The sequence below is a fragment of the Ailuropoda melanoleuca genome, chromosome 16, assembly GCF_002007445.2.
Source record: "Ailuropoda melanoleuca isolate Jingjing chromosome 16, ASM200744v2, whole genome shotgun sequence".
Classification (NCBI taxonomy): Eukaryota; Metazoa; Chordata; class Mammalia; order Carnivora; family Ursidae; genus Ailuropoda; species Ailuropoda melanoleuca.
In genome coordinates this window covers 71999724-72026710 of record NC_048233.1, presented here as the reverse complement: position 1 = coordinate 72026710, position 26987 = coordinate 71999724, and the positions used below count along the sequence as shown (strand labels likewise).

The window sequence follows — 26987 nt, the reverse complement described above, 5'->3', positions numbered from 1 at the left end:
AAATTTGTAATTAAACAAAACAAAGAGGGTTTTAAAAGATTAGTCTAATTGCACTGAGGAGAATGGACTGGAAGCAGGACAAGACTATGGCAGGGAGAGCAATTAGTAAGCCATGGCAAGAATCAGGTGGCCTGAATTAGAGCCACAGTAGTGGCTGTGGGAAGAAGATGTAATTAGAAAATAAAATGGAAAGATCTTGATAAGTAATAAGGGAGACAACTAGATTTCTGACTTGGGCAAATGGGTGGATGAGGACGGTGGGATCTTTCATTCAATGTGGGAAAACGGCATGACACAGGTGTAGGTAGGGTAAAAATGAGTTTAGATTTGGTCATATTAAACTTGAAGTACCTAGAGGTCATTCACATGTTATTAAAAGTTTATAGAGGTCTTGAATCTATAAACATGGAGAAAAAAATGTGAGTTATAGGAAGAAATGTGACTATTCTCTGCATATATATGGTAATTTAAGTCCTGAGAAAAGATGAGATTGCCCAGGTATGTGTAAAGAGTAAAAACAGAAGGCTGGAACAGAAGTATATAAAACTGAATTTCTCAGAATGATCTGTGACCCATCTGTATCATAATCTCCCGAGAGGTTTGATAAAAATGTAGAATTCTTGGCTCTACCACCAACCTACTGAATCAGACACTTTGGTGGCCTGGAAATCTGTATTTTAAGCAAGCACCCCAGATTATTTTTGTGCAAAGTAAAGTTTGAGAACTGCTGATCTAGAAGGTGAGTGGAGGAAGAAGAGCTGGGGCGGGGGAGAACCTCAAGAAGGACCTGTGCTCTCCTTATCCCCAAGGAAAAATGATAATTTCATGTCACAGTAGCCACTGGGAAAGTGCATATTTATCAAAGCACAGTGGGCTGATGAAAAATAAGCAGTCAATAAATATTCAATAAATAACTGAGAAAAGTATTTAAAGTTAAAATTTACCTCTGTATATTTATAAGCTCCTATTAACTACTGTAAGTATAAACAAAGTTAACACCTGGGTGATTTATAGGAAAAAAAACAATAGTGGGAAGTCTAAAAAAAATGGACTGAATGAGAATCGCTTTGATACCAACATCTAGGACAAACTGCAAAGGTTTAGCAAGTTAGTGAATAAACCACCATGACCTCTTAGGTCCAAGAAAAACCCTGAGGTGTATAAGCATAGAAACAACACTTTATGACAAAAAGATGGGCTCAGTTTTGAAAAGTGCTGAAAGAAAGCTGTCAGATTCATAGTATCATCTGGATGCCCTCTCCCAGATGAAGCAATTACTTCCTATCAGACCCAAATCAAACCACTCCTTCACTTATAAACTATTAAAGACCAAGAGATAAAGATTTAGCCTGTTTGTCCAACTAAATCAGAGCTCTTGCTCAAAATCACAGTTGCTGAAATAACTGCCTATTAAACACTTCTTATGCCAAGGTTGCTAGGCTTCAGAGCATCAGTTTTGTTAGAAGCCTCATTTGTTCTGAGCAGTTAAAAGGATCTGTACTCTAAACACATTTGCTTGATGGAAAGCAAAATGATCAAATAACCCCAAATTAATTCACACCTATTTTTGACCTTCCCCCACCCACTCCCCACTTAATTAAAGTCACCACAAAACATTCTGCAGAGGTAAAGCAAACTGGACAAGAGAAGACTTTTACTTCATTATTCCCATTTTTCCCTTTTCCTTTTCTTTCTATTTTTCATTTGTAGGTACTATGAAAGGGGGGGGGACCTCAATCTTACTGAGTACAAAGTGCTCACCTGCATGCTACTGCAGGTTTTTACTTACTGCTATCACTAAATGCCACTCATTAGTTGTACGACTTTGGGCGACTTTCTCTCCTATGAGTTGTACTACATACCTTTTTTAAGAATTTTTTCCAAATCTAAAGTTTTATGGTTCTAAGATTAGAGAAGAGGAAAACAGTAGCCAAGAAAATAATTATAACATTATGAGAGAATTGATAATGATTATACTCTTTTTTTAAAGTTTCAGACCTCCACTCATGAAGAGAGAGAATATCCAGACACAATGAACCCAGGGCTAGAAGTACCACTTCTTGAATTCAATAAGTCTAAGACAAACTGGTAACATTTCAAGAATTCATCTGTTAGCTGGTAATTTAGAACCTGAACATCGTTTTTTTCCCACAGAAATGATGTGACACATAATGGTTAGGCTCTTAGGCTAATTCACAAAAGTTCATTCAAACTTCCACTCAAGTAACACTCCAGACAGTTTTGGTAAAAATAGAAAATAAATGTTGCCATACTAGTAATGAAGAAAAAAACAGAAAAAAAGGAAATGAAAAAAACAAAATTTATCCTAAAGCCTATTCTTCACAATGAAGTCAACCATATGATTCATTGCCCTGATTACACATAGATCCTCCTAGTATCCAGATTATAATAGCTCACTACTTAAGTTCATGGACCCCAAGGATCCTTGCTTCATTTAAGGTACAGCGGGCACTAGGGGATCAGAGGTATACTAAAGCCCAAAGCTGGGAGCAAAGCATAAAGTTGAAGGGAAGAGGAGCACTTTTCCTTAGCTGTCCCCTGACTGCAGTGGGACAGGAACTTAGAGACTAGAGCATTCTCTTCACATCCCAGCTCCAGGATTCCCTGGACAATGCTCTGGGGAGCTCAGTGGCAGCTCAGTAAACATGGAACCTAAAAACATATATTAGACATGCTTCCCAGCTCAGGCAGGAATTGTGGAAAGGAACAATTCCCTGAGCTGCCATGGCAAGTGCTCACTACTTGCTACTGCCAGAAGCAACCACAGCTCTGACAGTGAGGAGGCTGCCTGGAGGAATGGCTGCTTCCTGCTGACTGAAACCTCATTTCAACCCCCTTCAGACCTAGGTCTTGCGATACATTTGCATGTTCACAAGTGTGCAGTCCCGTAACTTGTGGATGCCTATCTTTATCATTTGCTAAGGCTTGAAATAGAAAAACCAAACAAATGTTCTCTTCTCCTGGGAAGAAATGCTTCATGTACTTAAAGCTTTAACTATAGTGATGTTAAATATCCCTGTGTAAGTCTGTATTTTGGGCAATTCAGATTTTTAATTCATAAGTACCTCTCCAAGTTCACTATGGAAAATAATTACCTATTACATCTAATTTGGACAGGTTTAAATATCAGGCAAAGAGTTTCAAAAGGTATTTGCCACTCTGATATTCTAAGATTGCCATTTCAATTTGCCCTTAGCCCTCTCCCTGATATTAGACCACTTTAAAACTAAAATCACCCTTCTGTTCTCATTCAGATATTATAACCAAAAACAAATAGCAAGGCATTTGGTATGTCAGTTAGGATACCATTTATATATATATCCTATATATATGTAAAGCTTTTAATCAATTGTTTCTGAACATATAAATAGATATGCAGTATACCCAAATCTATATACTAAAGGCATCTTTCAATTCTTTAATAAACATATATAAAAGTGATAATTAATCACAATCTAAATTGAGGTTTGAATTCTGCCAGCATTCAAATTACTGCCAGGAAAGGCAGCGTGGGTAATGTACGCACAGCTATCAGCGTGACACTCAGAAGCTGATCATGTATTCAACTCTCTTACTTTATTTATAAGTGTTGCTCTTCCCTCAGATTAAATTCAACTTTCCTTCCCTAGCCTCTTCGTTTTGTTTTTATTTTTATTTATTTGAGAGAGAAGAGCAAGTACGCGGGTGTTGGGGAGGTGGGGGGGTGGGCAGAGGGAGAGGGACAAGTGACTTCATGCTGAGCTCAGAGATCATGACCTGAGCCAAAAAACGAGTGGGTCGCTGAACCAACTGAGCCACCCAGGCACCACCCCCAGCCTCTTCTCGTTACACCGTAGACACCAACTTTATTTCTTCTGATACAAAATTTTGTGGTTCTCTGAAATTAACATTGTAATATCTGTGTAGCAAAGTACTGGAAAATTCATTGAAAATCATAAATGTTAAAAGCTTGTAATAAAGAAATCTTGCTTTCCTAATTTTAAGCCTAACTACTCACTGCAGGGTGACTTGGCAGATTTCCAAAAGATTCTTCAGCTTTCTCCCTTTCTGAGGCAAGCTACCAGTAACCTTTATCTTTCACCACTAGAACGTAAGTATCCCATGTGCAAAAAGAATTTGTTTTTGTTTTAAACAAATCAGGTTCTACTTTCCCATTGTAATGTTCAGCAAATAATACATTTCTACCAGCTTTCACTTTTCAGATGGGCTACTTCCTCGGCTGAGTGGCAGGACACCAAAATGGGAAGGAGAAGTCAATGTCATAGTGTATAAATAGCTGTGGCCAAAAACAATATTGCAGAAGAGCCAATAGGAGAAGGGCTCCCCAAAATGCAGCAAGAGTGACTTAATTCCATGTATCCCTTCATGAGGGCCTCAGGGAAAACTATAATCAGGAAACAAAAGAGGGTGGGGGAAGCAGCTAGGACTCACACATAAGATTCCTNTTTCTTTAAAATATTTTATTTATTCGACAGAGATAGAGACAGCCAGCGAGAGAGGGAACACAAGCAGGGGGAGTGGGAGAGGAAGAAGCAGGCTCCCAGTGGAAGAGCCTGACGTGGGGCTCGATCCCAGAACCTGGGAACACGTCCTGAGCCGAAGGCAGACGCTTAACGACTGCGCCACCCAGGCGCCCCCACACATTAAGATTTCTAATCTTTTGTTAAGGAAATGAACTAGCAGTGTTTTCTGGAGTTTCTGAAACACACATCTATCTTTTAAATCTCAAATGGTATGGCCATGAAATTTCTTCTAATGTTAAGTCAGGTATCGAGAAAATGCCATCCAGTAAGTCGACTTCTTTCCTCCCATATACTGAGAACCACTCACCAATACCAACCCGGTTTTTAAATTGTTTAACTCACTCATTACACTTGTAAAATTTGCCATCACGTGAACTTCACTTTATACAAAAGTAAACCTTGCATTGTGTTCCTATCATCATTCATTACACCCAACCCAAAGGTCCATAATTTCACACGATAATGATTATACATTTGAGATCAGTGAGCTAAACTGCATGGGGGCACACAATTCACTTCCTAAATGTTTGCCGGACTTTTCAGAATTGCTTCCAAGTGTTGGAAGTCATTAAGTTTACCAAGATTCTGTAACAGAGCACACACAAACGTACTGTTTAGGGATCAGCAGCATTCACAAAATGCAGGCAATCATAAAGTTATGTAAGAAAAGCAATCTCTCTGAGCAATTAGTTCGGGCATACAAGAATCCAGGAAATCGCACATCCTCCTTGCGGGGCTGGGTCACAGGAACTAGGTAAAGAAACAATGCAAAGTACACTGGGAAACGAGGGCAGTTACAGCTGAAATGATGCAGGCAACGCCACCAGAGGCATCTTGAAGCATTCCTTCGAAAGGAAAGTGTGTGTTGTCTCTAAAGAGCCCCTGTTGACCTGGGTAACGGTACGAGCTGAAACCACCAGAGCCCGACACGAATTCCAGCATGTGCAAAAGGAGATTGGGGGGGGAAGAAGCATTAGATGACCCACTACCTAAGGGTGCCGAAGCTGTCACCGCCCTGGGACTCGCGCACACCCCGGCGCTGCCACCTGCTTTCTACTTCTTCGGGGAGGGCTGGTGACGCGTGGTGGACCCGAAAGGGACAGAGGCAGGGATAATGAATCTGCGGTTTCTAAAGCCCAAGCACAACAAAATGTTCCCAGAGCCCGACCCCCACGGCCGGGCGACTCTTCCCACGCGGCACGCTGCCCCACGGGTGGAAGGCTGAGAACTTGCAGGAGGCTGAGGCGAAGGCCAGACGACAAATGGGGAGGGGGCGACTCCGCGTTTGAGTACCGGGGTCGCTCGGGCCGCGGCGCCGGGACCGTGGGAAGGTAGGCTGGGGGCGGGACCGCGCGGAGCCAAACAGCCAGGGGCCGGACCTGGGGATCCCCCGGGGCGAGGGCGGGCGCGGGCGGAGAGGGACGCCCTGGCCGCTACCTGCTGCTGGATCTTCCCGTCCTCCGTGACGACCCAGTGCGTGGTGGCGAAGGCCCCTCGAGCCGCCACACTCAGCAAGGCGGAAAGGCTGAGGAGCCAGCCTGGGCCGGAGCAAGGCGGCAGCTCGCACCGGCCGCGGACCCCTACTGCCGCCGCCATCTTGCCCCCCCGGTCCCGCTGCTCACACCGGAAGCGGAAGCCGGCCCCCGCCGCCCGCCATCTTGGGGAGGTCGGCGCTGGAGGAGGTGGAGCCCGGGGTGCACTGCCGGCTGACGAGCGGCTTTCTCAGCCTCCGTTTGGGCGGTCGGGACAATCGGGTTTGGCTTCAGGTCGGAGACAGCTTTTTTGTTATTGTTTTCCTGTACGCGATGCGATCTCGTGGCGTGGGAATCAGAGGGAGATAAAAGTAGTGTTCTAGGTGGAGCCTAAGCAAATGAGAGGATTCTGTGTGTGTATTTACGTATATATGTATTTAATAAAACCTTGGTTTTCATTTTATTTCATTTTTATTTCTCGTTGGGTCATATAGTTGAGAAATAAAGGTATGCTTTCAGGGGAGAGATGGATTCTTTTTCTCAAAGTCTCTCAGTAGTGGAAGCTTCGGAATTGGACGGGTTGTCAGTCTAGGGCAACGCTGTCTAGTAGAAAGAAATACGTGAGACCCGAGCCAGATAGGAAATTTTTTAAGAAGTGAAATAACGCGTTTGACTTAACCCGTTATATATAATACAGTATTAGTTCAATATAAGATCTGTACAAATTCCTGAGCTATTTTTAGTACTACGTCTTCGAAATAGGTATGTATTTTAGACTTCCAGCTCATCTAAATTCAGACTGGCCAGATTTCGGGGCTTAAGAGCCACTGGACAGCACAGGTCTAGATCAGGAGACCAACAGCACTGGCATCACCTGGGGATTATTAGAAATGCACATTCTTGGCTCTTCTACCCCTCCCCACCAGATTCCGCCTTTCAGCAAGGATCCCAGGTGACTGGTATGTATATTAAGAAGCACTTCTCTCTAGTGAACCAGCATGTAGGCCAGGCGACTAGCCTGGCTTCTAGCGTCGGGTAAGATGTTGTTTTAGGTATTTCAGGGCTGCCTTCTGGCCTTGTGTGTCATTTTGTGTTTAGGTTCGTTATGCTTTTGGTTTTCTCTTTGGGAAAAGGATGAGAATTTTGCCTGGCCGTCTCCCTATACTGGCATATTGCCAGAAAACAAAAATAATTGCCAAGTGTTTAAACATCACTTCATGCTATGGAAGCATCGGCCACAACATTGGTTTTTAGTTCCTTCTGAAAATAGCTTTTCGTAGAGGATTGAAGTAGTGAACATTGATCTCTCTAAAAATGTGTGACTTATCCACTTTTTTGCCTAGTACTCAGCTAGACGGTGGATATGGAAATCTGACCACTGAGCAATGTGCAATTTAGTGGAATATTGGCAGGTTAACAATTGAAATATAGGATAATGGGGGTATATAAGGGCACATGTGCAGAGGAGAGAGCAACCAACCACGTGAAAGACTTCAAGTAAAGGTGCTGATTCAAGCAGAATGAACAATACGTGTGAAAAGGTGAAAACAGTGTCAGGTTGTAAGGGTTTCTTGTAGGTTATACCAAAAAGTTTAAACGTAGACAATAGGAAGTGTTCCAAAATTTTGAAATAGAGAAATGACAAGTAAGTCTCCCTGTTCTGAGCATCTTATTTTAAGGTGTAGACATCAATCCTCTTACCTGTATATAAAGTTGCTAAGTAATGGCAATCATTATCATCTAATGTTTGTTAAGTGTTTTAATGCATACTGGCACTGTACACACACAGCAATCTTTGCTGACTTACCAGGCATAGAATAGTTAAGTAATTTGGCCAAGATCATATAGCTAATAAGTGACAGACCTCAGATTTGGACTCAGATCTACCTGCCTCTTGAGCCTGAGCGTGGCTGGAGGATGGTGAGGAATTTGAGAGAAGCCCCAAATCACCTCTTTAGGCCACCAGCAATTTCTTTGACACTCACAAGTTAACCTGTAAAGGGGCAGGATCATAGCTTTAATGTACCACACGCCTCTACTTCCTCTGGATGATAACCCTGGTCCTTGGGGATCCTCTGTTAGTTTTCTGTTGTGTAGCATATTACCATAAATTTAGGAGCTTAACACATATCTACAATCTCACTGTTTTCATGGGTCAGGAGTCTGGCAAGGCATGGCTGGGTTCTCAGTGTCTCACATGGGTGATATGAGGCTGCTTTCTCCTCCAAGATTTGGGGGCCTCTTTCAAATTCTTGGCAGAATTCAGTCCTTTGCCACTGTAGTCAGTTTTCTTGCTGGCTGCTGACTAGCCATTCTCAACTCCAAGGCCACCAGCCATTCCTTCTACCATGGCCTTCTCAACATGGCAATTATTCCTTCAGCAGAAGCAGGAAAATCTCCACTGCTTGAGTCTCTGACTTCCTCCATTTCTGATCACTAGGCCCAGATTTAAAGGGCTCACGTGATTAGATAAGGTCCGTCTGAATAATCCCTCTTTTGATTACACCAAAATCAACTAATTTGGGCTGATTTGTAACCTGTCAGTGGACATTTGTATTGCTTCCATATCTTGGCTATTGTAAATGATACTGCAGTAGATATAACGGTGCAATATATCTTTTCAAGTTAGTGTTATTATTTTCTTTGGATAATTACCCAGTAGTGGAATTACTGGATTGTATGATATCTCTATTTTTAATTTTTTGAGGAGCTTCCAGGTATGGCTGCACCAATTTACATTCCCACCAACAGTGCACAAGGGCTCTTTTGGCTGTGCCATTTATTTCATTTTCTTGTCTGTTGGTGTGACTAGGACTTCTAGTACTATGTTAAATAAAAGTGACAAGAGTGGCTATCCTTGTCTTGTTCCTGATCTAAAGAGTGAACACTCTTAGTTTTTCACCATTGAGTATGATGTTAGTTGTGGGTTTTTCATAATATGGCCTTTATTATGTTGAGGTAAATTCCCTCTAAACCCACTTTGGTGATGGTGAGAGTTTTTATCATGAACAGATGTTAAATTTTGTCATATGGTTTTTCTGTATTTATTGAGGTGGTCATATGATTTTTTTTAAGATTTTATTTATTTATTTGACAGAGATAGAGATAGCCAGCGAGAGAGGGAACACAAGCAGGGGGAGTGGGAGAGGAAGAAGCTGGCTCATAGTGGAGGAGCCTGATGTGGGGGCTCGATCCCATAACGCCGGGATCACGCCCTGAGCCAAAGGCAGACACTTAACCGCTGTGCCACCCAGGCGCCCCGGTCATATGATTTTTATCCTTTCTTTTGTCAATGCAGTGTATCACACTGATTGGTTTGCAAATATTGAACCATCCTTGCATCCCTGGAATAAATCCCACTTGATTATGGTGAATGATCCTTTTAATATATTGTTGAATGCAGCTTGCTAATTTTTGTTGGGGATTTTTGCTTCTATGTTCATCAGAGATATTGGCCTGTATTGTTTGTTTGTTTTGGTAGTACCCTGTAAACTCTTGAGTAATTCTTTTTTCAGTTAGTTATACATTGTTAGCGTCTGATGGCAGGAAGCATTTCCTATACAAATATATTTTTATCTTCCAGAAAGCTTGGTTAGTTTGGTTTTTACTTCCTATCTCTATAACATATAGAACTTTTGAAGCTAGGAAGTGGACAATGATAAAACGAACTTTCTGGATTATTTCCTCCTTTGGGCCATTTTATCTGAAAGTTGCAGAGAATCTCCATACTGCTTATTCCTTAGAGAAAAACAAGATATAAATATACCTGAGAGAATTAACATTCTGTTTTAAATTCTGTTAATTATCTTTTGCTTCATGGTAAACCAACTTAAATTTTAGTGGCTTAAACGTTTAATTTTAAAACATGATTTATTATATTTCATAGTTTGTTGGCTGGACTCAGCTGGGTGGTTCTTCTGCTGTTGGCTGGGGTCACTCATAGGGCTGCATTCAGCCGGGACCTCAGCTGGGGCTGGAATGTCCTGAAGTGGCTCCACACACATCTAGTACTTTAGCTGGAGTGGCTGAAATGGCTAGGGGTGGCTGTGCTGTCTCTCAGGGTAGTTACAGAGGCTTCTTACATGGTAGAAGATGCCAGGCTCCTGGAGGGCCAGCCCCAGAACTGGCAGTGTCACTTCTGCATTCTACCGGTCGAAGAAGGGAATAAGGATAGCTCAGATTCAAGGGGAAAAGGAAGTAGATTCATTGTCATAGTGAAGCAGCCATGTTTAATCAGAAATGGAAGAAATTATCGGCAGCCTACTCTATATGTAGTTAATTGCTTTAGAGGGATTTTGAATTGATAAACATTGATAAGATGCATAAGGAAGGAGGCTAGTTATGGCTGGAAGGACTGTAAAGGTATGCCTCCCCAACAGCTATATGCAAAGTGAAAAGGATTTTCAAAGAGGAGGCAGAGGATACCTAAATATAGTAATTTTGTTTAGAAATAGTTTGCCAAATAGATCAAGCAGTCTGAAGCATGAGGACTACTATGGATGAGACCAAATATCCAGTTAGCTCAGGATTCTAGTCAGAGTAACACTAGGGCTGCTCTGAGGGTACCATGATGGTCAGCCTCAAAAGAATTTTCCTGATGCAGACTTAGGAGCCATTAATTTATTGAAAGCCTTGCAGCTGTTACTATATTTGGGAAGGACAGTTATATTTGGGGAGTAATTGTATTGTGACTGTTCATTCTGTAGGTAGCTAATGGTCATACCTGCTCCCACCCCCAGCTTTTACTCCCGCTACGCTTAAGTTTCAGTATCTTCATTTTATGATGAATCCAAGTTCATTCTGTTCAAACCTTTTGTGAGTTTGTGCTTTTTTAACTCATCACCTTATAGCAAGCTAAATTTTAGTTTTTCCTCATAGGAATACCATTTCCTTATTTTTTTATTTGCTCTTCGCTGTTCCTTTTCTACTTAAATATTTCTTGAAAAATACCAACTCGAGTTGTATGTAGTATTCCATCTATCTAAGGCCTTGTTTCAGATCTTGTTTGTAACATCAACTCTTTATGACCAGAATTTTATGGTATTTTCTTATTCGTGATTGCATTAGTTTTAGAGAGTAAATGTACAACTTCTAGGAATGCATCTATGATTTCTTAGGTTTTTGATAAATTAGGTTTCATAAGTCTAAATTTTAGTTTCCATCACACTTGTTAGACTTGAATCTTATTTGCTGTTTTCCACCCACCCAGAACTGCTTTGAGTTCTTTCTTCCTATGGTTTCTAACATGGGGAAAAGATCGTGTGGTGAGGGAGCGCACAAGTGGATGGTCCTGGACCCAGCTTGGGAGGAAAGGCTTCCCAGGGAGAGTGAAATCTAGTCTGATCTGAAGGATGAATCCTAAGTTAGCTGGATGAATGGGGGTAGAGAGTGAGGGGTAACAATGATTTTCTGGACAGAGGAAACATGTCTCAGTATCATAGAGAGCACAGTGCCCTCTGAGTTACTGAAAGTAGTTCCTTACCATAGATGAAGAATTTAGGAGCCCAGGGGTTGAAACTAGGACTCTAAAGGCTTTGGGATAGCCCCCAACCCCCGTTTTTTGTGGTTTTGTTTTGTTTTAGCACAGCCTGGTGCCCTTAAAGCCAAGTGTTCTGCAGGTTTCGTTGCCTCCCTCTCAAATGCTTTTCCCTGACATCTTCACTAGGCTGGCTCCATCATCATCCAGGTCTCAGCTCACATTAATTCTTTAGACTTTTCCTAACCGTTCTTTCTATGCGAAGTCACATTAGAATGCGTGTGTTTTCATACTACTACTTTCTGAAATCAGCTTATCAGCCCTGCATCATAGAATGTGAGCTCCCATGAGTTTGCCTCTGTTTTTCACCACTATATTCCCAGAGTCTGAAACACTGCGTTTTTTTAATTGAAAACTTACTATGTACCAAGCAGTTTTAGGTAGTTGCAATTATCAGTGAGTAAAATATGAAAATCCTTACCTTTGTGGCATTTTAGCCACATTACATTCTATCAGGGAGAGACAGAATAAACAACATACAAGTAAACTATATAGTATGTTAGAAAGTTGGCAAATGCTCTAGGGAACATGGGGTAGGGTAAGTGGGATTTGGAGTCTTGGCAGGATTGAAAGGGGTATTGTAGTATTTAATTTTCCGTGAGCAGGTGATCTTTGAGGATTTGAAGGAGATGGAGTTAGACAAGAGATATAAGAGAAAGAGTGGCTAGAGGGAACAGCTATTGCAAAAACCCTAAGGCAGGAGTGTCTTTGCCTAGCCTGCATGAAGCTAGCTGACTGGGGCTGAGCGATGGGAAAGAATAGCAGCTGAGGTCAGGGATGGAAAGCCATGGCAATGTTTTTGATTTATATTCTGAAATGAGCCACTGAACAGCTTAAAGTAGGAATGGATCTCTGCTGTCATGTTTAGAACAGGCTGTAAAAAAGTGCAACAGCAGGGAGATCCATTACAAGGCTGTTATGAAATTCCAGGCGAGAAATGATGGACATAGAAATTTGGCAGTCCTCAGCATATAAGTGATATTAAAGGAGTGGATGTGATCACCAGGGGAATTTAGTTATCTTGTTCTGATACATTTAAATTTTGGCTTTAGAACACTCCTAACCATTCTAGGTGTTACTTCAGGAAGACTTTTAATAAAGGCTGTAGTCAAGAAGTTCCGACTTGTTGGGGCGCCTGGGTGGCACAGCAGTTAGGCATCTGCCTTCGGCTCAGGGCGTGATCCCGGCGTTGTGGGATCGAGCCCCACATCAGGCTCCTCCGCTATGAGCCTGCTTCTTCCTCTCCCACTCCCCCTGCTTGTGTTCCCTCTCTCGCTGGCTGTCTCTGTGTCGAATAGATAAATAAAATCTTTAAAAAAAAAAAAAAGTTCCGACTTGTTTTACATATTAACTTGAAGATGGAAATGATTTATTTCATAATGATTTGGCAAGTAGGTATCTGATGTTTGGCTTCAATAAAAATAACCAACTCATTTTTTTCAGAAGAGTGTATTAACTTTTAAAAATAAATCTCCAAAAATGAAAATTAAAGATAACTTGCAAGACTGACCTACTTGAAGGCAGAGCCATAACTTGTCCATCTTTATATTTTCATAGTCTAACACGCTGTTTGGCACAACAGAAACAATCAATGTTTAATGGATATCCAGGAATCTTAAGTTATCATAATCATAACACATCAAGACACAAAACAAAATTACAAAAGGAAATTTATTTCAAAAGCATAAGGGAACATTTACATTTGAACAAGGTGATAACAGGTGTCTTGCAAAAGAAAAAAAAATCATGGCATGAAGTTTGTCTTTCAAATTTTTGAAGCAAAAATAACCTAAGTTGTGCACTATTGCTTTTGGAAAGGTAAGGGGAACGATGAGGTGGTAAAGGAAGGAACACAGTCAACTCAGTATCAAACTTGAGAAAGTCAAGTCACTTCTGCTCAGCTTTGAGTTTACAAATACGCTTTAAAAAAGAAAAAGAGGAAAAGTTACACTTAATGTTCAAATTTATATAACTGTAGTCCCAATACAGTTTCTGTACTTGAAATGGCTTTAGGCCACTGGCTGATGCCTCTGAGGTCCAGACTATCTGGTCACAGTTTTCAAATGGCAATTCCATGTTCCTATGTCTGTTCAAATTCCAAGGGAGCTTAGGTTCAGCTCATAGTCTTTTGGAATGTTTTAGAGATTATTGCCACCACTCCATAGTCAAGCTGACCAACTTCTTTTGCTCACTTGTATCATTCTAGTCTTTAAAAAATATTTTTCTCATAAACATGTGCAGTAATTCTAACAAAGGGGTTTTGCTTTTTCCCCAATGTAGAGGTAACAGTAATGAAGACACCTGCAATTAGAATCACAAACTATTCCTCAAAAAATATGTCAAACTACTAGAAAATGTCATTCAGGCATTGAATTTGAATAGCAAACTTGGGGAGGGAAGATTAACTGTGGATCAAAAATATATGAAACATTCAAATGCAGAGCAAAGGGCCTATGCTACTAAAAATGCCCATGACATTAAACACTCCACAAACCCCCCATCTGTTGTTTTAACCTAAAGATTCTATTAGCTAACTTATACAATAATTTTGATTAATAACCTGAGAAGTTAAAATCTTGAAAGTGGCAAAAGCAAACCGAGAGAGCATCCCTTGCTTATTGGTACACCATGTTTTCAAGTCACTTTTCCTGGGTTGCCCTGGTTATTAAATCCCCAAATTCTAAATTATTCTATCTCATCCTGTAGAAACCTATATGTACATCAGATTCAATATTCTGGCTGTATTTCTCCAGCAGGGATCTCCAAATTTATCTTTGAAAATGCAGCCTTTGCTTACTTTTAGTTTTAAATAACAATAATCATGTAAGTGCAACTGACTCAAAATCCCTCACTACCAGGAGGAAAACCTAGGTAACAAGTTAATAATGGATTCAGCCTCAAAAAGGATCATCACCGTGTCAAAGACTACCCGTTCCAGGAATTTAAAAAAAAATGATTTATATTGTGTAGTCAAGTTTCACAGCATGCATGTATATATATATATATATATATATACACACACACACACACATGCTTGTGTATGCACGTATATTATACATACACATTTCTATTCAAATAGTAAGATCCCATAGTCAAAAGTTTATACTGCAACATATGGAGAAGAGTTAAGTAAGCAGTGCAAAGCAACTTACATCCTCCTAAAAATGTAATGTCATTTCTACATTTTAAGAAAGCTGGTAAGTACTTTGCTTTTATAACACTAGGTAGGAAATGCCTAGTAGCTTTATTAAAATTAAAAATGAAAATAAAATGTTAAGATTGACCATTACTCTTCTCCATATATATTGGGGGGAAAAAAAGACAGAGGGTAGAGGAAATCAGTAACCTTTCAACTGATCATCTTTACTGGTTATCAGAAATAGACTGAATTTCATTACATTTAAGACTTGAATAACTTTCAATAACAAATTACCAAGATGTTTAAAAGTAAAAGATTCACAATATGAAGTCTGAATAATGATGATATTGCAAAAACAAGTCAAGATTGTGGACAAAGCATCCAAAAATATCACTGTGGTTTTTACCGTGGACACAACCATGGTCTGTTACAAAAGTAGATCATACATACAAAGGTATAAAGAACATTAAGTTTTTAGCTGAAGGCAGCAGTCCTTTTAAAGGGACATCCCCGGCAATCCAATGAGTAGTAGAATTTAAGTATATTAAGCTCATGACAATGCTGAAGAATGCGATGTCTTATTCAGTAGAGTCTTCCCCGACTACGATTTCCTCGTGCTCCCCAACCTCGGCCACCTCTACTTCCCCTGAAGGCTCCTCTCTGCTCTACGAAAAAGCGAACAAGGGTTTAGGTCTTGCTCAGGACTTCATGGTACAGCAACACAGAAGGAATGTAGCTCGTAACTTTGAGTGTATAGCAGTAGGCTCTATAAAAGCAGCACTGGTATCCTGCTAGTCTATAAATTCAATCTGTACATAAAGCCAGGGCAACATATATACTAATGCAAATATGGCAAGGTGTCAAGTATATTCAGTGTAGGTACTCAATTAAATGTATCCCACTAACAAGATATTGCAAGGTGACCACGTTATAACTACATTTCTTCGTTCTTTATTTTGATACCTATCACTACTAAAGATAATTAAACAAAAATTTCTGTACTTGATATGGAGTTAACAAAAAAGCCACTGGCCTTCAAAAGCTAGTGCCATGAATGTAAAATATCTTAAATTATCAATGATCAATTCTGAAAAATTAAGCTAGACTGAAAAACGTACCTTTCAAATGCAATGAATAGGCAATCTGTTCTGGTCACAATATTTCAAGCACCTGGACTCAAAAATGCAGATATAAATACCAACAGCTTTTCTCACTGCTTTATCAGCTACGAGCTGCTCAGAGTACTGCCAAAAAGGTGATTATGTACACAGTATTTAGATTACTGATGTAAATTAAGTATATCTTTTGCTGAAAAATCAAGTCACTTGTGTCATAGAGTAGAATGAGTCTTTGATTCATTCACTGGTTACTCTCTTTTATAGCTCCAGAGAAATATTCCTTGAAGGAGTCTTTCCAGTGAAGAAAACTGATTGAAGTTATCAGCCAGGTTGGACTTTTTATCATACATAAAGTTAAGAGTCTCAAACTTCTAATTCCAGAGATCAAATCTCTTCATTGAATTTTCAAACTTCCTCATTGCAGCAATCTTGTTAGGAGCAAATAAAAACCACCTGGCGTTGCCACTTTGGATCCATAATGTTGAATGCTTGAAAAATTCCTATTAAGTCCATATTGCAATTATTTTTTTTTTTTGCCATTATGGCTAGAAATACAATTACTTTAATTTGGGTAATGTTCTGCTGTCTTTTTTTCCCCTTCCAGCAACCATGAGTTAGAAAACTAACTCGACCTTTCCCCAACTTAGCCCATATTTATCTGTTTAATGGAATGGGATCTGATTCAAAGTCATCTTTCATGTCATGGCACATTTTTCTAAGTTGATCCACTTGAAAGCCGTTTAAATGACACCACCATGTTTATTACTCCCTGAATATATTCAGAAAATCAGAGGTGGTCTGAGGGTAAGATGCTCCCAAAAGTGATGCAGTGACTGCATCAGGGAGTGTAGCAACCCCTATGTAGGCTATAAACTCTTGCATTTTTGACTGTTTAAGACTTGGCCTCATCTATGCAGATGTCAGCACATTCTTCTCCTACCGTACTCATTATAAAACCTTCATTTTTCAGTTAATTTAACAACACACTTAACAAATTAACATTTTTTAAAACAAATTAACATCTTCATAGATATCATTACCTATAAGCTAACTGACTACTAAAATATACCCTTTCAATTGTTTTTCTTTTTTTTTTTTAATTTTACTTATTCACTTGAGAGAGGGTGCACGCGCACAAGCTGGGGGAAGGGCAAAGGCAGAGGGAGAAGCAGGTTTCCCGCTGAGCAGGGAGTCTGACTTGGGGCTTGATCCCCCTGGGATCATGACCTGAGCCGAAGGCAGACGCTTAACTGACTGAGCCACTCAGGAGCCTCTCACTGTTTTTCAATCAATATGCAGAACTGAGTTACCCTCAATTGTTCACCTCTATCTACTGAGTATATTACATACACTGCATGAAGATATTGCTTGATGTGGTTACTTTTCTATACTGGCTATTTCTTTTTGATCTGCAATGGATGCAGCCATTTCTACAGTTCAGGGAGTCTCCAAATTTTCTTTTTTTGAAGGGCTCCATCCTGAGGGACCATTCTACACTTTCAGGATCTTTTCAGTGGTTTCAAGCTTACATTACTAACTTGAAAAACCACTGCCCCCAGTTAAAATTATACTTCAAGTAATTTTTACATTCTGAAAAGATAAAAGATGAAGGACACAAGTCACAACATATAGCATGTTTAGTACTTCTGGGTTACTGGGCAATCCTGTATACAGGAGGGAAAACTAAACATGAGTAGGTGTTTGTAAATACTTTGATTGAAAATGCACCAGGAAGTTGAACTGAGTTCATATTTATAAAGCAAATAAGAGACCTTGGTTAGTAAAGTGATAAACTTGGATAAGGAAAAAAAAAGTCTATATGAGCCTGCCTGGACTCAAAGAACAATCACGAATTCTGGTTTCTATTCTATGCTGAATAAGTTCAGGCCTATGACATTAGCACAGTCTATTTCTTTCACTGTAATAAGACAGAATATTAATAGTACCTGATTCTCTAATAACAAAAAGAGTCAATTTCCTGACCCCTCAGCATATGTGACTTAAAACAAAACAAAACATCCAACCTGTCTTTGGAAAGATAAAACAAAATGTAAGCTTGATGGACACAGAACAGTGGAATTACAATTATTTTGCCAAATGTGGTTAAGAAAATCTATGTACCAAGTGACATTAAGAACACAAAATATGTTCTCCTCTCCAATTCTGAGGCAACACTGACATCCCAGAAAAAAAAGCAACATGCTTTCTTCTGGACATAATGTCAGTTCCCCAAGGAAAGGACATAAAAAGGTGGGAAAAAAGCTTGACATAGATAGGTCTACCAAATCTCATCTGTAGTATCAAGAACTGTTTTCAACTGAATGGGTGAAAGAAAGCCAAGAAAACTCTTGAAATTGCTACTGTGAGAATAACTATAACCTGTTAACATTCAACTCTGAAATGTAAAATGCTAGCAGAAATTTTGCTGCTACTTTCCAATAAAAAGAGTCAGAGTTTAGTTTGTTTTGTAATTTTGTTTATGACCAGCACCCCAATGACAAAGCTGACCCCTGTAGGAATATTAAAGTGCTGTAATATCAGACACAAAAAACAATTAACAGGCAAGCTTGTTCTTCCCTTATTACTCTGAGGGACTATAAACAACTGTGGTTATAAGGGACTCAGATTTTTTTCCACTGACAGTGAAAACCAATCACAATCTAAGGCTCTGCATTTTTCACATCTCTTTTCCACATGCATTATGTCATCTGATTCTCACCATGAGGCAGCCAATGAGTTTCATAGGGCAGAATCCTCATGGAAACTCAAGAGTAACTCACTTGCCCAGGTGACAAGGAATACAATTCTCTATGTATTGCCATAGCTCTCAATTACTTTCATTTAAGTCAAATGAAGATAGTATCTGAGATAATAGTTAGATTTTAAGAATAATTCTCATAGACATCACATTAAATCATACAAGTGACAGAAGACAATCTTTGTTGCAATGAAGTAGCAGAATCCTTCCTATTTACAAAATGTTTTCACAAATATTCTTACCAATTTTCCCCCCTCTTAGTTGAAGTTTTTAAGAGCTCTTTGTTATCCCTATTACTCAGGTAAGAAAAGAGGCTAAGAAATGCACATTTACATAATATGTAAAAGAGTTCAGTGATCTTTCCTACAGTAATCTGCCTCCAAGTCTGACTGGAGTAGAAAAGTAATTTCAGAATCTAAAAACTGCCTTTCTATGATGTTTGCTCAGATATTAAAGGAATCGAGCTTATTGCAGGAAGACTTTAATGTCAGGATTATCTCACCTTGCAAACAATTATAGACAGTATATGTTTCAGAATGTGTTTTAAGAGTAATTACTGCAGAATTAATTCTGACTGGTAAATAAGACCAGTCATAAGCATATTTAGTTGCGTGTATTATTAAGCTTTGTCTTCTTAAGCAAGATTAAGGAGCTGATTCAGTGATATTTCATCCATTCTTCTTTGAAAGGATCTATCAGGATATAAGTCAAATGAAACAAACTTTGCTTCTTCACCAGCACTGGGAGAGAATAGACTAGTGGGAAGCTCTCCTGGCACCAATGGCCAACGATGAGAGGGAGACTGCACTCTGGGCAGTGGAGAGAGACTGCAATGGGACACACCTTCCTTGCCAGATGATACTTTTAACATCTGACTCCACTTCTACAACTTCTCCTTTTGAAATAGTTAAGAAGATGGAAGACAAGCAGAAGGCAGATAAGGTCCAAAATGATCATTAATAATATCACATCTGCCAGAAGCTGTAACTACTCCTGAGGGAGAATGCACAGAATGTCTTGCCTTGAAGTTACAACAGGGAAAACCAGGAATGAATGGTCCATGCCAACTTCCTTTGTTCTGTTCCTTCCTCCGAATACAAGAGGCATATTTTTCTTTTCTAAGTATTGCATGATCAATTCAGTGAGCCCACAAGGGGGGATTAGAAGGAAATGGGGTAACTTGTTTCCCCAATAGCTCTAGTTTCCCAAGCTAACTCAGAAGTCAGTGGAAAGAGGTACTGTATATGTTACTATATATAATTAATAATTAAAATCAAGTACAACACAATTGCTGCCTAATTTTTCATATTGCTTATACCCAAACGGAAACGCTCACCATAATTAAAGTTGCTCAAATTGCTGCTATATTTCCCACTAGGAGGATTATATATCTGCCTGGCATCCCTTTTTGGTCCTGCTGGAGATTTCTTGGGTGGTGAACCAGAAGTTGTATCTTCATTGGCTCTCTTTTGCCTATAATGGTAAGAAGAATGGCAATAAAAAAATTCTATTACCAGAGGCCATTAAAACACTTGTAATTTAGCATATCAATTACAAAAGACATCCTAAAGATGACAGTCACATCAGAAAAAAGGAAATAATGTTCTGAGGTTATCAAATTAACTGTGCCTTAGTTATGTAGACAATGCCAGATGGCATTTGCAAGGCTTGAAAATAATCTGGAATATGTGGCTATAAAAATTGTAAGGGCAAGCGACTAAGTTTGTAAAATTTGTCAGAAATCTAGTTATGTCACAGGAGTACAGATAAGCCTGAAAATTCCAGGGTTGTATTCTACCCATTTATTTCATAAATACTGCAATTAGACTTTATATTTTAAGTCATGCTTCTAATAGTCATATTTTAACATCTTATTAAGATTATTTGTTAAGGTACTATTTTGTATAATAAATGTAACATTTGAATTCAGATTTTCATATTTATAAATCATAAATATTAGAACACTCAAATCTCTCTTAAATTTATCTTACCCAATTTCAACCTTCTGTACAGGTTTCCAGGATAATGTTACTGTGCTTTTATAAGAAGGAGGAATGTGGAAGAGATCCTGGAAAGACAAAATGAGACAAGATTTCTAATATATCTGGTGCTATGGAGAGTGGTGGTGAGGGTAAGAAACATGGAGACATCTTAAAGTTTAGGAGAGAGTAAGTTCTAATTTATCCTTCTTGTTCACCAAAAAAAAGTTGTGAGAGAAAAAAATAGACGATTTTGTTTACAAATTATACCTATTACACTTCATTAATGTCATTTTGTGTACATCACTTCAGAAACTATAGCTAACTTTTTTTCTTTTACATTATCTATTTATTTGAGAGAGAGCGAGAGAATGCACGAGCTCCGGCATGAAGTGGGGGGGGGGGGAAAGGCAGAAGGCCTGACATGGGGCTCAATCCCAGGACCCTGGGATCATGACTTTAACCGACTGAGCCACCCAGGCGCCCCTAGCTAAATTTTTTCTAAATCATGATCATTTAGAATTCCAGGATAAAATATATCAACCGTAATAAACGAAGTGTTAAAGTAAGTATTTCTTGGGGCGCCTGGGTAGCGCAGTCGTTAAGTGTCTGCCTTCGGCTCAGGGCGTGATCCTGGCGTTCCGGGATCGAGTCCCACATCGGGCTCCTCCGCTGGGAGCCTGCTTCTTCCTCTCCCACTCCCCTGCTGTGTTCCCTCTCTCGCTGGCTATCTGTCACATAAATAAATAAAAAACCTTTAAAAAAAAATTTCTTTTGCACAGATGCAGTCACCTAGATGCTTTAAGGGAAAAAGAACGGTGCAAACTGCATTTGCTTTTGCAGACTTTTAAGTGGTTCAAAATTAGAACAAAATTAGAAAACTAAGTTCTGGCTAATATTTTTCTTTTTCTCAAATATCTATAAATTACCAAAAAGGGAAAAGCCCACAAGATTTAAATACCAAATTATTAGTATGTGGTAATGCAAATGTTTGCTGAATTTAAAAGTAAAAGTAATCCAGAACTGAAATCATCTAACCTCATGATAGCCTCAAAACTTGGATGGATTTCTAGACATACTTATTCTTAGTATTTTACCTAACATTTCTTATCCAGGTTTCACTTTGATTTTTAAAGATTTTATGTAACTATTTGAGAGAGAGAAAGAGTGTGTGTGTGGGGGGGGGAAGAGAATCTGAAGTACTCTCCATGCTGACTGCAGAGCCAAAAATGGGACTCAATCCCATGACTGTGAGATCATGACCTGAGCTGAAACCAAGAGTCAGACACCCAACCGACTGAGCAACTAAGGCACCTCACTCTGATTTTTATATATAGGTAAAATTTGGTTAAACTGTGTTCTTTCCACATTTAAACATACTAATAAAAACCACATTCTACGATATGCAACTTAAGTCTACTGTGCCAGATGAATGCAGGGAATTAGTCAGTGGTAAAGTCCTTTGGATCAAAAATGCCTGAGGTTTCTAACTGGACTGATTTAACATATGATAACGTTATTAAGAAAGGGATTTTACTATATCTATACGAGAAAACAGATGTTGGCTAAATCTATTTGTAATCATTTCACCATATATGTAAATCATATTATATACTTTATTATTTTTTAAAGATTTATTTATCTATTTGACAGAGAGACACAGCACAAGCAGAGGGAGCTGCAGGCAGAGGGAGAGGGAGCAGCAGGCTTCCCGCTGAGCAAAGAGCCCGACAGAGGGCTCGATCCCAGGACCCATCCTGGGATCATGACCTGAGCTGAAGGCAGACGCTTAACCGACTGAGCCACCCAGGCACCCCCATATTATATATTTTAAACTGACACAGTGATGTGTGTAAATTATTTCTCAAAAAATCTCACATTTTAATATATGAATTCACTGTTTGAAATTATTTTTAAGTTTGAAATAAGTGGTGACTAAAATTATGGAAAGAGCCCAAATGTCCATCAACTGATAAATGGATATAGAAGATGTGGTGTTTGTGGGTGTGTATGTATTAGGATATTACTCAGCCATCAAAAAAAATGAACTTGCCATTTACAATGGCAATGTGGATGGAACAGAAGTGTATTATGCTAAGTGAAATAAGTCCGTATACGAGTGAAATCATATTTAAGAAATAAGACAGATGAACGCAGGGGAAGGGAAAGAAAAATAAGATAAAAACAGAGAGGGCGGCAAACCATAAAAGACTCTATAGGTAAGACAACAGAGGGTTGCTGGAGGGGTGGTGGGTGGGGGATGGGCTAAGAGGGGGATGAGTATTAAAGGCGGCACTTGTTGGGATGAGCACTGGGTGTTATATGTAAGTGATGAGTCACTAAATTCTACTCCTGACACCAATATTACACTTATGTTAACTAACTTGGATTTAAATTTAAAAAAAAAAGTAAAAGGAGTAAAAGTATAAAAATTTTCTTAAGAGATGGGAGTATTTATACCTCTTCTCTTTCCATGATACTCATTCCTTAATGTCTCACTATTGCTTTCTCTGAAAAGTTTCCCTCTCTTCTGATAAAAAGTAATTATCCCATGGATTTTTACCAGATTAGTGTTAGGGTACACCACTAGTCCTAATTTTGTTACTGTCAGCTTTGTGCTCTATGTGTTACAAATATCATTTCTTTTTCTACCTGGCTACAATACTGTTAACTTATAGGAACAGTTGATGGTTACTTTGTTGTGATTCTTCCCCCGCCCCCCGCCCCCTGCAATATCGTCTTTTGTTTAGATTAATGGATACTCGGGGAGGGTAAAGAGAACTGAAGGGTATTTATGGTTTAATGGTAAGGTACATCTTAGCCTACAGTACAGAAAGCTCTCAATTTATTACACAGACAAGTTAACAGAAAAGACCATAGGGAAACATATCATGGGCCACACAATCTTGTCTATCCTTAATGTAAGTAAAGCAGGGTTTTACTGGCCACTTGAAAGGAACCAAAAGACGACCAGAACTTAAATCAGTGAAATTTCTGAGTCTAAATGTATTTGTTCCAATGCTTTGGGTCAGACAAAATCTGCATGCCTCCCTTTGTTTGCAATTTTCTGCAATAACTTTTAAATAAATAAAACAATGTATGACTTTATGATAGCTACAGAAATGGCATTTGGTATTATAAAAAGCATAAAGCCTTAAAAGGCCAAACATCTGGAATACAATGGAATCTCCCTTTTAACAGTACTACTATAGACTTAAAAACACATGGATAACCTCTTGCACTAACTTTCTAGCTAGCTGGAAGGACTGGGTAAGAAAGGAACACTTACCTTGATTAAAACATTAATATTATTTGTTATTTTCAGTGCAACAACTTTAATCTTGTTCTGCAAAAGGAAAACAAAATTAAGGTGCCAATAACTTTTATAATGCATATCCCATTCTCATATAGAACTACAGTATAATTACACTTCTCTTTCAGAATCATTTCTACTTATTCCCACTTCTTAACTCTAAACCAGTGTAAAGATGGCAATGAAAGCAAATAATCTTTATGTTCCCATGACAGCTTAGAATATTAAAATGTTATCTACTATTTATCTGAAAAAAATGAGCGAGGGATAGGTCATATGTACATAGGAGTTGTTTTAAAAGTCACCAGCTTAAGTTACAGGAAGACATAATGAAAACTTAAAATATTTCATTGGGATTGGGATGAAGATTGATCAAAATAGGTGAGATCAGAGAAATCCAAAAATCCCAACAGAAACACACAGTTTGGTTTAGAACTGACAATTTAATCTTTTTTTTCAATGTAAATTTATGGTTTTCCAAAAGGTAAAAATTAAAATATCACAAACGTCAATCAAATATTTGAACAAAATGTGCTAATGTGATCCTAGTGAAAGACTGGTATGTATCTAAGTTTGGTAACACTGTTCACAAACTTGGAAATATTTGAAATACTTCAATAAGGATAAAAATATAACTTAGCAAATAAGTATGCAGACAATCTTCTAACATATTTATCTTCAACATAGACTTGTATTACCAGTTCAAAAATGTCAAATGTTACATTTCAACATATGAATTGGGCCTGAATTTGTACTACATGCTGGCTATTATAAAAAATTTCCTTACAAGATGTGACCCAGTATTCTTACCTCTTCTGTTTTTAAGGCCTCGCCTGTTTTACCCTGCAGAGCCAAGCGAAGTTGTCGGATATAAACCTGCAGACCCCGTGCAAAGTACTGCAGCCTAAATAAAGAAGTATTGGTTAATTAGCAAATCACCACTTCAACTTTGTTTTTAAACTCAAAGAATCTTCCACTATAGCTAAATGTTCTTAACTAATAAAGATAATTTTTTTGAGGAACTTTTAAAAATTATCAATATATGATCCCAAGAGATACATAAATAAGCAAAATAAACACAGTTTTCCCTTACCAAAAATGTGAGGAAATCCATACTCAACCTGGCAAGGGAAAGATTTATAACACTGTGCTTATTATGTTATTCTGTAAGGCGTGGTCAGAGCGAACCATGCAGGATCCATGGATTAGACTCAGATGGCCTGGGTTCTACTCTTTCACTGGCCAATTGCAGGTCAAGTGACCTTAGACAAGTCACTTAACCTCTATGTATTTATCTGCTAACAAGAGACAGTGTTTGATCCTCAAGGTCTAGTTGAAAATAAAACAAAACTGATATGAGAATTTATTATAAACTCATCTAAATCTCAAAGAGTTCGAAGAAATACCCTTTTCAAGTTTGTTCCTGGAGTATGTGAAGAAAAGCAGTATATAGCTCCACCCTGCTGACTTCTAGAACTCTGATTAATAACCTGGCATCATTTTTTAATCTTTGCAGGAATTTCTTAACTTGCTGCTTCTGATCAAATGTTTCACCAAGTACTAAACCACTGCCTTACCAAAGAGGACAGTAACAGATAATACAGTGGCCAGTCATTTCAAAATTTAAGATGTGAATTTGTTAATAAAAAGATTCAATACGAAGTGTGTTCATGGAAACGACTTAGGATTTCTCCAGTGCTGCCCCCCTAGAGCACTTTAAGACATTAACAACGGTAGCTCCAGTTTACAGAGTACCCATTATGTGCCAGGCACTGTGCTCAAAGCTTTCTATTCACTGTCTCATTCTCACAACACTACGAGGCAGGTGCTGTTATCATTTAATGTAACTGCTGAGGAAAATCGGGGGTTAGAGAGGTTGGGAACCTACTCAAGATCATAAAGCAAGTGAGGACAGTGAGTCTGTTTTTGAAAAAGTTCTCTCCCATGGATTTGTTATGCCACAGGTTTACATACATTCCTGTTTTGTGGATCTTCCATTTTGTCCCACCAGGTAAGGCAGGGTGGGGAGACAGCTCTTGTAAAAGGAAAAGGAAACCAAGGAAGTATCAAGATAGCCATCATCTTTGCAAGGACTGGACCACTTCAATCATACATCACCTGATTTTAAAATCTTTCAGCTTCTCTGCATTCAGTTTGGCCGTTAAGAAATCTGGAAGTTTTCGGCCCAACTGGTGAAAGCTGTACAACAAACATTCCACATAGCTGAACTGCAGCTTGGGTTCTTCATTACCAGCATTCTCCCCATTTTCTGCTTCTTCTGGAGGGAGAGGCATGTACTCCTAAGAGATGAAAATATAGAGATATTTGCAATCTGCTGTAGATGTTCCAAGTATAAACAAACAGTGAAGTCACTGCAGGGTATGTTTTTAAGACTTGAAGCACTAGGGGCGCCTGGGTGGCACAGCGGTTAAGCGTCTGCCTTTGGCTCAGGGTGTGATCCCGGCGTTGTGGGATCGAGCCCCACATCAGGTTCCTCTGCTAGGAGCCTGCTTCTTCCTCTCCCACTCCCCCTACTTGTGTTCCCTCTCTCGCTGGCTGTCTCTATCTCTGTCAAATAAATAAATAAAATCTTAAAAAAAAAAAGATTTAAAAGACATGAAGCACTAAAAACTACCAAAATCAGAAATTTAGATGAGATATCCCTTTTACCTACTGGATCAATGACAGTGACCTAGCTGTCAACCCTCCATATTAACCTATGTGGTAGCTGCTGCTACCACCACCACTGCACCTACTATTACTGAGAGTGAAGTAGCTAGTAACATTTATTAGGCACTTATACAAAGGAAGGAACTGAAATTCTGAGAGCTTCAGTAATTTTCCTATGGTGAAAAAGTTAGTAAGATGAAGAATCAGGATTCAATCTAGGTTTGCCACCAAAAGCTGATGCTTTTAACCACTTTATTATGCTAATTCCAAAAATCCTTTCCGAACATTTTCCCACATTGACTCTCCTTACATTCCAAGTACTGCCAAAGGCATTCAATACGAGAGCTATCATACCCTGGTAGGTGTTACAGGTCTGGAAGAGCTCCAGATGTTGGATGACTCAATTCATACTATAGATCTAATGCTTATCACTCACTGTGTCAGTTATACAAGTGCCT

General features: G+C 39.0%; 2 protein-coding genes and 1 long non-coding RNA gene across 5 annotated transcripts in view; 1 reads left to right on the top strand and 2 right to left on the bottom strand.

The window, feature by feature from the left end:
- Nucleotides 1–6174, bottom strand: part of TTC17 (tetratricopeptide repeat domain 17) — a 116031-nt gene extending 109857 nt beyond the window's left edge. For both annotated transcript variants that reach the window (XM_034645705.1, XM_011235878.3), the window contains exon 1: nt 5982–6174. In XM_034645705.1, coding sequence (XP_034501596.1) covers nt 5982–6140 — 159 coding nt within the window. In that variant the 5' untranslated portion in view covers nt 6141–6174. The remainder of the gene's footprint in view (nt 1–5981) is intronic.
- On the top strand, nt 6172–25983 carry LOC105241539. Its single transcript, XR_002144410.2, has 4 exons — nt 6172–6310; nt 19946–20048; nt 20581–20735; nt 24686–25983. It is a non-coding gene; the product is annotated as an uncharacterized LOC105241539 (long non-coding RNA).
- The window catches only part of API5 (apoptosis inhibitor 5), a 28098-nt gene continuing 14316 nt past the window's right edge, over nt 13206–26987 (bottom strand). The window contains exons 9-14 of one of the 2 annotated variants that reach the window (XM_002928071.4): nt 25978–26159; nt 24670–24763; nt 23836–23892; nt 20559–20635; nt 19904–20040; nt 13206–15356 (exon numbers count right to left, since the gene is read on the bottom strand). In XM_002928071.4, the coding sequence (XP_002928117.1) occupies nt 15274–15356; nt 19904–20040; nt 20559–20635; nt 23836–23892; nt 24670–24763; nt 25978–26159 (630 nt within the window). In that variant the 3' untranslated portion in view covers nt 13206–15273. The remainder of the gene's footprint in view (nt 15357–19903; nt 20041–20558; nt 20636–23835; nt 23893–24669; nt 24764–25977; nt 26160–26987) is intronic. The other variant, XM_011235877.3, reaches the window with a different exon arrangement.